We start from the raw sequence: 10,590 nt of genomic DNA on the forward strand, positions 1-10,590 counted from the left end.
CATTGTTATGGTCTTGTTGAAGTTAATAATTAATATATTTGTTAACAGTATTTGCATAGTGAAGTATCTATATATATGGTGAAATTTATCAAAAATAAGAAAGTTGTTTGTTTTGTTCTTATTCTCAAAACTTTTTTTTTTTTTTTCGTACGTAGAGGCATGGCAAGTGGGAATGATATAGAAAAGGGTCAAGTGAATGGAAGCGATTCAATTAATGCAGAACGCGGAGGCATAAATGTTGGACAATTGAAATTCACCTTAAACACAAGCCTTTGGGAGGCCGACTCACCTTTGCCTTTTTCATGTTGCATCTTCAGAGTCCCCGAGGTTCTACGACGACGAAAGGTACAAGCATACGAACCTGACATAGTCTCAATCGGACCCCTTCACCGTAGTGCTGATCCAAAATTCAAACTTGTGGAAAAGGTGAAAGAATGGTATCTAAAATGCCTTCTCGAGCGTCCGACGACAACAATAACCTTGGATAGCTTGATCGAAGGCATGAAGGAACTTGAAAGAGAAGCCCGAGGTCGCTATTCAGACCCACGCAATGATCTTGACCAAAACGACTTCATACGGATGCTCATACTCGACGGTTGTTTCTTGATAGAATTGTTTCGGAAGGCACGTGATGAAAGTCGACAAGATTATGACGACCCCATTTTCAACGCGCCTTGTATGCTCGAGTATCTATACCATGATCTTCTGTTGCTAGAAAATCAGCTTCCTTGGTCTGTGCTTAAGTATTTCTATGACCTAATCGAGAGCGGTAACCCTGGGGCTGAACCCCTCAGTAAAGTGGTGATTGACTTCTTCAGAGATTCAGTGGCTGATCCTAGCATTTTCAGCGACCGCAAATCCGAATCTACTCCTGAGATTCTTCACATTGTTGATCTAATCAGAACTTCTCTCGTTCAGGAACATAAAGACGAACCTGATGAAGACCCGAAGGCAGCTCCCCTCCCATCAAACCACTTGCCACAGAGGATACCTAGTGCTGCTACTCTTACAGAAGCAGGCGTTACATTTAGAATACCCAAAGAACCCAAGGCAGGTTCGCCAGGAGGTTGCATACTGAACATAACGTTCAAAGACGGCGTGTTCAGCATTCCTCCTCTGGCTATCGATGAGAGGACAGATCCTTTGTTCAGGAACCTCATGGCCTACGAGCAGTGTTATCACAGTTGCACCCACAAGATAACATCCTACGCGGTTTTGATGGATAATCTCATTGATACGGCAAAGGACGTGGATCTTCTATGTGAGAAAGGGATAGTAGCCAACTGGTTGAGTTCTGAGGATGCTTCCAAGTTCTTCAACGATCTATACGATAATACTACAGTCATCGACTTTGTCTACAAGAGACTCTGCACGAGGGTGAATGACTATCACAGATCTGCATGGATGAGGAGAACATGGATCAGGTGGAAAAACAAATTGAGAAGTGATTATTTTGATACACCATGGTCGACCATCTCTTTCTTTGCAGCTTTTGTGCTCCTGGTCCTCACCTTCTTGCAGACCGTATACACAATCCAGCAATACCGTCATTCTCCTAATTAATGTTAACGGATGTCACCTATTATATATACCTGTTTCATTTTATGATTTGGTTTGCCACTCGCAATCAGAAAAAAAGGATCATCTGTGTGGCTGCTGGGATTCGAGCCCAGGTCTCCACGGCCACAACGTGGAATTCTTACCACTAAACTACAGCCACTAGTTGACAGAAACTCATGTACTCATATATTTAACTCCATTTAGTTTTTTTAACTCCTGCCAACCAAAAGGTTCAAAACTTCAAACGTAAGAACAAGTGAACTCGAATGATCGATGTGCCCTCAGCAGCATAGTCACTACTCACTAGTAGAATAGTATTAACTAGAAGCAAAAGATGTGATTGGTTATGGCTTCCTGGGAGTTAGAATGGGACTGTATACTCCACACATGTCACCGAAATCAACCAAATCAGATCTCATAATGTCCCGTTTTTAATTGGCCATGAAATTCATAAGTATTATTCATCAAGCAAAAGGATAAACTGCCTTTTAGAACAACCCAAGAGGCCATTTTATATGCACCATCTGATCTACTTGATCTACAGATCATATGCTGACACGTACTTTGGTCCAAGTGGCACTGCTTATCTGTCTCTCTGGGAGGTGGTAGATGCAGATCGAGCAATGATTCAGATCAGAAAATGACACGAGATTATTGTATCTTCAACGTGGAGTGTGTTATTTGTGTAGGCCTTCGTTTTTCAATGTTCTTGACTTGGATTTATTTGTGGAAAATCGCATTAAGTAGGCTAGTTCGATACAGAAAAATATATCTTTTAAACCATAAACCTAAAAGTTTTCAATTAGTCATCAACTTAAAGGTTTTTAAAAAAACAGTATATACCGGCAAGCGGCAGATTAGCTTAGCTTGATCTTGAACTAGTTTTATGACTGTAATAACTTAATCCTGTAGAGTTGGTCTGTATTGAATGTAGTGATACTTTAATATATCGTAAAATGAAAGTGATAGCACAAATTATGATAAGATCATCTATCTATGTTCATCTATCCATATGTGCTTGAAAATATAAGCAAAATGGAAATGATAAACAATCCCAATTTGACAACAACTGAAAGCAACACATTATGCGAATCAATTATTCAGTTTCATTCATGGCAATCGTCCAAGCCTAATAATCGATAAGGTTACATCCATTCGAAAAAATTACCATTTGGACATGAAAATCTATCCATGACCTTCATCAATCATTGAGAATTCCGGCAGCTATATGCCCCTCCTATATAATATACGCCGAGAAATGCCACTCTTGTCATGTATGTCCAAAATCGACCAAGTGTCTATCCATGTGTGGCTATTTGTATACTCCACTATAAATATATATATTTTTGCTTATCACCATTTTTAAAATCAGAACACAGCAGTAGCTTCATACTGTGTTAACTTGTCTCAGCTGTCTCTCTCTGTGGAGCTTCCAAGCTCAATGGAGGAACATTTGAAACATTCTGCATCATCAGCAGCAATTCCCCAGAGCATCGAAGGAGTAGTTGAATCAGAAGAAAGAGATCTGGAAAGCAATTCCCTGATCCAACCACTCCTGCTCAAAAGAAACAGGACACTCTCTTCCAATCCACTAGCTCTGGTTGGAGCCAAAGTCTCCCACATCGAGAGTCTGGACTACGAGTAAGTATCCAAGCTTCTCTGTTTCCTTGTAATGCAATTCTGGTTTGCTTATCTTGATTCAACTGAAGTTAGTTTGATGCAGGATCAACGAGAATGACCTGTTTAAGCATGACTGGAGAAGCAGATCCAAGGTCCAAGTCTTGCAGTACATATTGTTGAAATGGACACTTGCCTTGCTCATTGGACTTCTAACTGGTCTGATTGCCACCCTGATCAACCTTGCTGTTGAGAATATTGCTGGCTACAAGCTTCTCGCTGTGGTTGCTTACATAGATGAGGAAAGGTTTGTGGCATCCCCTGTACTTCATTTGTAATCCCCAGCTGCTACAATCCAGAAATGATATTTACATTGTCTTCTAAATATCTATGATGAGAAAATTCAATGTTGGGAACTGGGGATCATGTGGTGTAGGTACCTGATGGGGTTCATCTTTTTAGCTGTGGCAAATCTTCTATTCACCACAGTTGCTGCTGTTCTCTGTGTGTGTTTTGCTCCCACTGCGGCTGGACCTGGTATACCTGAAATCAAAGCTTATCTAAACGGAGTTGATACCCCCAACATGTTTGGTGCCACCACATTGATCGTCAAGGTGAGTTGGCTATCAAAATTTACTTATATTTATAGTGACTACTACTCTTGAAATTAGTTTAAGAGTACTGCACTATTAGTAAACCAAGTGTTCAGAGAGACTTTTTCATGTTTCACAGATAGTCGGAAGCATTGGGGCCGTCTCTGCGGGTCTAGATCTTGGAAAAGAAGGACCTCTGGTGCACATAGGAAGCTGCATTGCTTCCTTGCTAGGCCAAGGGGGGCCTGACAATTACCGTGTCAAATGGCGCTGGCTTCGCTACATGAATAATGACCGTGACCGCAGGGATCTCATTACCTGTGGGGCTGCCTCTGGGGTCTGTGCAGCTTTCCGTTCCCCTGTGGGTGGTGTACTGTTTGCTTTTGAAGAGGTGGCAACATGGTGGAGGAGTGCCCTTCTGTGGAGAACTTTCTTTAGCACAGCCATTGTGGTAGTTGTACTCAGGGCTTTTATTGAAATATGCAGCACCGGGGAATGTGGCCTTTTTGGAGAAGGAGGACTTATCATGTTTGATGTCAGCACTGTAACTTTAACCTACTGTTGGATGGATATTTTCCCTGTTGTTGTGATTGGCATTATCGGTGGAGTTTTGGGAAGCTTGTACAATCATTTTCTTCATAAGGTGCTCAGACTCTACAATCTCATAAATCAGTAAGGAACCTAATCCCAACCTCAATGTCTCCATCCTAAACATAAACTACTGCTTAGTCTCGAGAATTGATTGATTCTTGATTTCCTCTTTTGCCAGGAAGGGGAAAATTCACAAGATCCTTCTCAGTCTTGCTGTATCACTTTTCACGTCTGCGTGCCTATATGGTCTTCCTTTCCTTGCCAAATGCACAGCATGTGATCCCTCACTTGCAGAGTCTGTCTGCCCCACAAATGGACGAACTGGCAACTTCAAACAGTTCAACTGCCCAGATGGCTACTATAATGACTTGGCTACTCTGCTGCTTACCACTAATGATGATGCAGTTCGAAACATCTTCTCAACAAACACTTCCACTGAATATCACCCTCTCAACCTCCTAATCTTCTTTGCACTCTACTGCATCTTGGGATTGTTTACCTTTGGAATTGCAGTGCCGTCTGGCCTCTTCCTCCCCATCATCCTTATGGGTGCAGCCTATGGCCGTATGCTTGGTATTGCCATGAACTCGTACACAAACATTGACCAGGGACTATATGCTGTTCTTGGTGCAGCTTCCCTGATGGCAGGATCGATGAGGATGACTGTTTCACTATGTGTCATATTTCTTGAGCTGACCAACAACCTCCTCTTACTGCCCATAACAATGATTGTCCTTCTAATTTCCAAAACAGTTGGAGACTGTTTCAACCCAAGCATCTATGAGATTATACTGCACTTAAAAGGTCTACCTTTCTTAGATGCACATCCAGAGCCATGGATGAGGAATCTGAATGTCGGTGAGCTTGCAGATGCCAAGCCTCCAGTAGTCACCCTCCGTGGAATCGAGAAGGTGGAACGGATAGTGGAGGTCCTCAGAAACACCACACATAATGGCTTCCCTGTTGTAGATGATGGAATTGTCCCGCCAGTAGGACTAGCTGTTGGCGCAACAGAACTACATGGACTAATTCTAAGAGCTCACCTTGTTCAGGTGCTGAAGAAGAAGTGGTTCCTAAAGGAGAGGAGAAGAACAGAGGAGTGGGAAGTGAGAGAGAAGTTTACCGCAGTTGAATTAGCCGAGAGAGAATTAAAGATTGAGGAGGTGGCTGTGACAAGTGATGAAATGGAGATGTATGTTGATCTGCATCCACTCACCAATACGACACCTCACACGGTGTTGGAAACCATGTCAGTGGCAAAAGCTATGGTACTTTTCAGACAAGTGGGACTTCGCCATTTGCTCATCCTGCCAAAGTACGAGGCAGCTGGGGTAAGTAAATACATAAACAGATTCATCCTAAATTTTACTTCACTTGTTAACAAGCCTCATACTACATGTTTAAAAGATTTAGCATCACTAACCTTAGTGTGTGCTCCATTTGTAGGTGCCTCCAGTAGTTGGGATCTTAACCAGGCAGGATTTGATAGCCTACAACATTTTGAATGCCTTTCCTCATCTAAAAAATCCCAAAAGCAGAGAAAAGGGGAACTGAAAACGTCTTCTCCTCAACCTACTCACAGCTTTCTAGGGGCATGATGTTGCTATCTTTATAGTCATTGATTCGTTTTTCGTCAAATTCCAAAGAAGTCAGATAGATATAGCACAACAGGTGCAATTTTGATTCATTTGTAAGTATTCATTTTACACATATTTTAGTAAATAATAAAACAAAATTCCTTTCCTCGAGAGAGAAAACAATAGAGAGTAATTGGTTTTGCTATTTTCTCTTCCTACTAGATTCTCTACTCTACATCTTGTAAGAACCCTAGAAAAAAGTCCTTGCAAACTCTAACTTCCAAATTTCTCACAACTCACAAGTGTTTCTTCTTCTTTCCTGATTTCTTTTTCTTTGGGTTTACTGCTTGGCCCCTCTTGAACACAGCTAAAACCTCGATGCTGTCGTCATGGACAAAATGAGGAAAAAAAAAAAAAAAACTAAAATTAAGACATGCATGTAATGCAAAAATGATGGTACTGTACAACTATGCTATATTCAAAATTGATATTTGACCAATTAGGCTGGCTTTCTAGAAACTCAGTTTTAGATTACCGACACCATTCAGACTAGTCATGCATGAATTCATTGAACATATATTAATACCAAGAAACATGCAAGTTATACAAATTCATGCAATTGTACTGTAATAAGACAGAATACATATTGGATGAGAGGGGTAAACGAAGAACCTCTGTGTGCCGGGGAAAAAATTGAAGCCGTGGGCTTTTTCCAACCGCCATCCATTACTTGACAACAAATCCTCACAATCCTGTTGAGATATGAGTCCCTAATTAGATTGTAGAATAGATAGTAACATCCAAACCATACCAAACAGGATGGGATAGTTTTAGTTGAATATAATCTAATCTCATGGAACCTTGTAGCATTGGATAGTGTACCTCTTTGAAGCTTTCCCATCCACAACTTATATAAATAAGGGTTTTCGGCAACACCTTGCTATCCTCTGAAGTCATTTTGCTTCCAATCTGAATTGAATCTTCTCTTGCGCGTAGCATCCATGGTCTCTTCTCATCCTTATCCTTTGAGCTTGAACTGAAACATATAAACTACATCGAGTTAATCAACTTCCCCTCCGACCAGCTATGAGGTCCTTAATTAAGTACAGAAACGGTCTAACCTCTCAGGTGATGACCTAGCTTTCTCCTTTATTGAAGATATATTCCGCAATGCATCAATAAGAGATGCATCCAGACCCTTTCTAGGAGGATCAACAATAAGTACATCCGATCCCATGATCCAGGAAAGAGGTTCCTATTTTATTTGTTAGAAACATTAGATTTAGTTCTGAAACTGCTCCACTATAATCATAAAGGAAGAAATCTCCAAGAAACTATGGCAATTGCTATGTACACCTTAGAATATTTTCACCTCTCAGCAATTGCCATATTAAATCATAAGTTAAACACTATTTCCAATAAGATAGAGATGTGAAGAATACTGAGCTCCATATGTTTGAGATCATGAGTGAAAAAACTCAAAAAACATATGATCATAAACTTTCAGTCTTTCACAGGGTTATTAACCTTGGAAGTGTCTGCATGATGCCAGCTGATGCTGCTATCTATTAAGTTTGGCAGGCGTTCAACTGTCTTCTCAAAGGATAGCTTTGATTCTTTGTTAATCTCAATGCATCTCACAGACCTAGAAAAACAATTAAAATTTCAATTTATTAAGTTCAAGACTTCTGAGTCTTGACACGTGCATTTACAGATATCTTAAATTCTTGCCTGCATTTTCTTGTAACAGCCAATGATAATCCGATAACACCCGCTCCTGCATACAAATCAGCAACAGATGCTCCAAGAGGGACGTATCTTTGTAGCTTCCGGAGCAGGGTATCAAATGCCTGGGACAAGCTAACATTAGGCAAAGTGATTTAAGTAAAACTTTTACTATAAAATGAAGACTAATAGGCATTATTTCTGACTTTCCAAAAGATAAAGTGTCCGAACAATGTTTTCCAATCATAATTATTAACCAAAGACTCTTGGCGTTTCATCGACAACACCTTAAGGCTCCAGTTAGAGACTCACAGTGATATTATTATACACATATGAGTATTCCTAAGACTCTATGTGGGTTTGATTCCTGCATATTTAGAATTGAAAGTAGTGGATATGTTGCACATGAAGTCAATAATTTCATTCAAACTTCAATAGTCAGATTAAGAGTTTAAAGTACCCGTGTGTTTGCTTGGCCAAAACTGGAAGGAGCCAAGGAAATATCAATTCCTCCCACATGTTCCCAAAAGTCTCTTTCTCCTAAAAGATGTCTCCATCTATTCCCAAAGATTATCTGCATCACCAGGCGAAAACATGTAAATTGAAGACCACTCAAATGAAACTGATAATTAATAGCCCTCCTCACTCACATTGTTGCTTGATGTCTGGAAGTTAGCCCACACAGAGTGAATCAGATGGACATTGTTCTTTGGCCCACCATTCCTCCATATAAACTGGAAACCAGCACACATACCATATATCAATGTAAATCTTAAGAAAACACATTCAAAACTACATCAAATAAAGGAGCTAGCTCACATTGGCCAACGATTGCAGTTTCTCTGAATTTGGGGAGGTTTCGTTTCTTGAATTCCATACTAAAGATACCTGGACTTTACCTATATAGAAAATAAAACATAAACAATTAATGCTCGATCATATTTCTGTTGTACATCTCACTCTAAGAAACAAGATATAATAGAAGTAGGCTACTAACCATTTCTATATCTCTCGGCAGCAGGAAGGGATGTACTGTATGTTGTCACGGCCATCTGCATACACCACCACTGATTCATTCAATCACCCAAAAACTTACAAACTACACCATATGTCCATATCTAGTATTCCATCCCTCACCTGCACATATCGCAAATCACCAGTCCCCTCATCTTCATCATACGGCTCAATCCTCAGTGCAGTAATCCCTGAACATCATACAAACAGCTAACAATCAAAACTCAAAACTAAAGAACAAAAACTAAAAAACTAAAACAGCAGATTTAGTTAGCTGCAGAACAGACCTCTCTTGAGGAGCTCTACCGCGGCATTAATATTCGGATGATGCGCTGCAAAAATAGATCAAATTCAAACTAAAATGAGAAAACTAGCACCAAAAATTAAAATAGAGTAAAGAAAGCTAATGGCATTGAAGAGACCTTTGCAGTCAGGAATATCAATCACATTATGAGTGCCCTCCTGATAGAGCCCAATCAGAGGATTCTCCGGTGCGCCGCGGACGGCCAATTTCGCCCGGCACCGCCATCCCCACTGAAAAAAGCAAATTCCATCAGTAATAGCAAAAAGCGAAAAGGAAGGCGTAAATCAATGGAATTGAAGGCGGGAAATGACCAGCTTGCAGCTGTCGAATGTGAAATCGGAGAGGCCTAGGGACTTGAAGAAGTCAGTGGCCTCGTCGACGACGGCCGGACGGTGGAGATTGAGCTCGTGAGTACAGCCGGAGCACCTGAGAGAAAAAAAAGAGGATGAAATTAGTTGAGGAGAGAAGAAAGGAGGTTAGGGATTAGAGTCGGGTCGGGTCGGGGAGTTACAATTCGAAGTGTGGGCAGTGGAGGGCGCAGGTTAGCGGCGGCGGCGGTGGAGTTGAGTTAGGGCTCACTGAGACTGAGAGTGACGGTGATTGAGACGGAGTTGGAGGTAGGGAGCGGGGTGAGGATTGGGACACGCGGCAAGTGATGATTGGCGGAGGAGGAAGGCGGGAGAGGAAGCAGAGAGGCATGGTTTCCGCCGCTGGCTGGCGGGAATGGATAGTATTACCTAGTTTGATGGAAAATTCGGATAGAAATGAATCTCAACGGTAATTGAAACGCAGTAACTAACTTTTGTTTAGGCCAAATGTCAGGTTTATCCCCATGTATCCTATTTAATTACAAAATTCCGAGACGTATCCGGGGACGTTTCCAGGCGTATCAGGACGTATTCCGGCGTACGAGTAATGCTCATGAGCAATGAAACTCCATGAAATGCGACATTTGACAGATTTGAACGAAAATGGTAAACTGGGTTCATCAAAATGTATCATCTTGTTCTTCCAAAAACAAGAGTGCTACACTGGTTATGAGAAAACAACTACGTACACCTTTATCAGTTTCTGTTCCTGTAAGTTCAGATTTCATGTGACTCTAGTTACATAGGCAGTAGGGGAATAAGACCTGTAAATGACCTCAAAAGTGGAAATGTAATTCAAGATGACTAGACAAACCTGCTGGTTTCATTTCAGATTTGTGTTTGCTTTAGATAAATGAATACAACTTGTGCCTAACTGAAGACAAAATGGAGTGTATTTAAAGCTTACAAACGTTTAGCACACAAATTGGTAATACAGGATACACATAAATTCCTTTATTTGTTGAAGATCAGAAAAAAAAAAAAGAAACCTATGAGACTTCTGTTATGCACTTATGCCTTCTGATCTTTTGCAGAAATATTTCCCAATGGCTGAGACAAAATCAAGGAGAGCATACTTCATTCTGTCTAGGAAGCGAAAATAGGCATATCTCCAAGTCTTTTTGATGACCAAACTCCCAAAAACCACCCAGAACCCCCACAATGAAACCTACTTGCTGTGCTGATCATGAGCCATACCTTTTCAGATTTATCATCATCTCCTTCTCTATCTTCACTTGGAA

At 40.8% G+C, this 10,590-nt stretch overlaps 3 protein-coding genes, 1 non-coding gene and 1 pseudogene across 5 annotated transcripts in view; 2 read left to right on the forward strand and 3 right to left on the reverse strand.

The window, feature by feature from the left end:
• Positions 1-159: 159 nt before the first annotated feature.
• LOC101291557 (UPF0481 protein At3g47200-like) lies at positions 160-1,563 on the forward strand. Its single transcript, XM_004305862.1, has one exon. It carries the CDS (start codon positions 160-162, stop codon positions 1,561-1,563), a length of 1,404 nt encoding a protein of 467 aa, XP_004305910.1.
• Positions 1,564-1,648: 85 nt separating this feature from the next.
• Positions 1,649-1,720, reverse strand: TRNAH-GUG. Its single transcript has one exon. It is a non-coding gene; the product is annotated as a tRNA-His (tRNA).
• A 912-nt stretch (positions 1,721-2,632) lies between these two features.
• On the forward strand, positions 2,633-6,080 carry LOC101293324 (chloride channel protein CLC-b-like). The gene is made up of 6 exons (XM_004303936.1): positions 2,633-3,201; positions 3,284-3,484; positions 3,614-3,791; positions 3,910-4,442; positions 4,540-5,692; positions 5,808-6,080. The coding sequence occupies exons 1-6, from the start codon at positions 3,002-3,004 to the stop codon at positions 5,913-5,915; spliced, it is 2,373 nt and encodes a 790-aa protein (XP_004303984.1). The 5' UTR covers positions 2,633-3,001; the 3' UTR covers positions 5,916-6,080.
• A 172-nt stretch (positions 6,081-6,252) lies between these two features.
• Positions 6,253-9,680, reverse strand: LOC101291855 (uncharacterized RNA methyltransferase pc1998-like; the record flags this gene model as incomplete). The annotated part of the gene is made up of 15 exons (XM_004305863.1): positions 9,493-9,680; positions 9,293-9,407; positions 9,100-9,211; positions 8,965-9,009; positions 8,801-8,868; positions 8,661-8,715; positions 8,483-8,562; positions 8,314-8,397; positions 8,124-8,237; positions 7,670-7,788; positions 7,466-7,583; positions 7,060-7,193; positions 6,821-6,974; positions 6,611-6,690; positions 6,253-6,319 (listed from the first exon to the last, which is right to left on the reverse strand). Coding segments are annotated over exons 1-15 (1,533 nt in total), but the record flags the coding sequence as incomplete, so codon positions are not given.
• A 755-nt stretch (positions 9,681-10,435) lies between these two features.
• Positions 10,436-10,590, reverse strand: part of LOC101292149 — a 1,738-nt pseudogene continuing 1,583 nt past the window's right edge. The window contains exon 3 of the transcript XR_185126.1: positions 10,436-10,529. The product of XR_185126.1 is annotated as an LRR receptor-like serine/threonine-protein kinase RCH1-like (transcript). The remainder of the gene's footprint in view (positions 10,530-10,590) is intronic.

The sequence above is a fragment of the Fragaria vesca genome, linkage group LG6 (assembly GCF_000184155.1).
Source record: "Fragaria vesca subsp. vesca linkage group LG6, FraVesHawaii_1.0, whole genome shotgun sequence".
NCBI lineage: Eukaryota > Viridiplantae > Streptophyta > Magnoliopsida > Rosales > Rosaceae > Fragaria > Fragaria vesca.

Coding starts and splice junctions, on each gene's coding strand:
- LOC101293324 (XM_004303936.1), top strand. CDS start 3,002: ATGGAGGAACATTTGAAACATTCTGCATCATCAGCAGCAATTCCCCAG. Junction 3,202..3,283: donor ATCGAGAGTCTGGACTACGA/GTAAGTATCCAA, acceptor AGTTTGATGCAG/GATCAACGAGAATGACCTGT. Junction 4,443..4,539: donor CTCTACAATCTCATAAATCA/GTAAGGAACCTA, acceptor CTCTTTTGCCAG/GAAGGGGAAAATTCACAAGA.
- LOC101291557 (XM_004305862.1), top strand. CDS start 160: ATGGCAAGTGGGAATGATATAGAAAAGGGTCAAGTGAATGGAAGCGAT.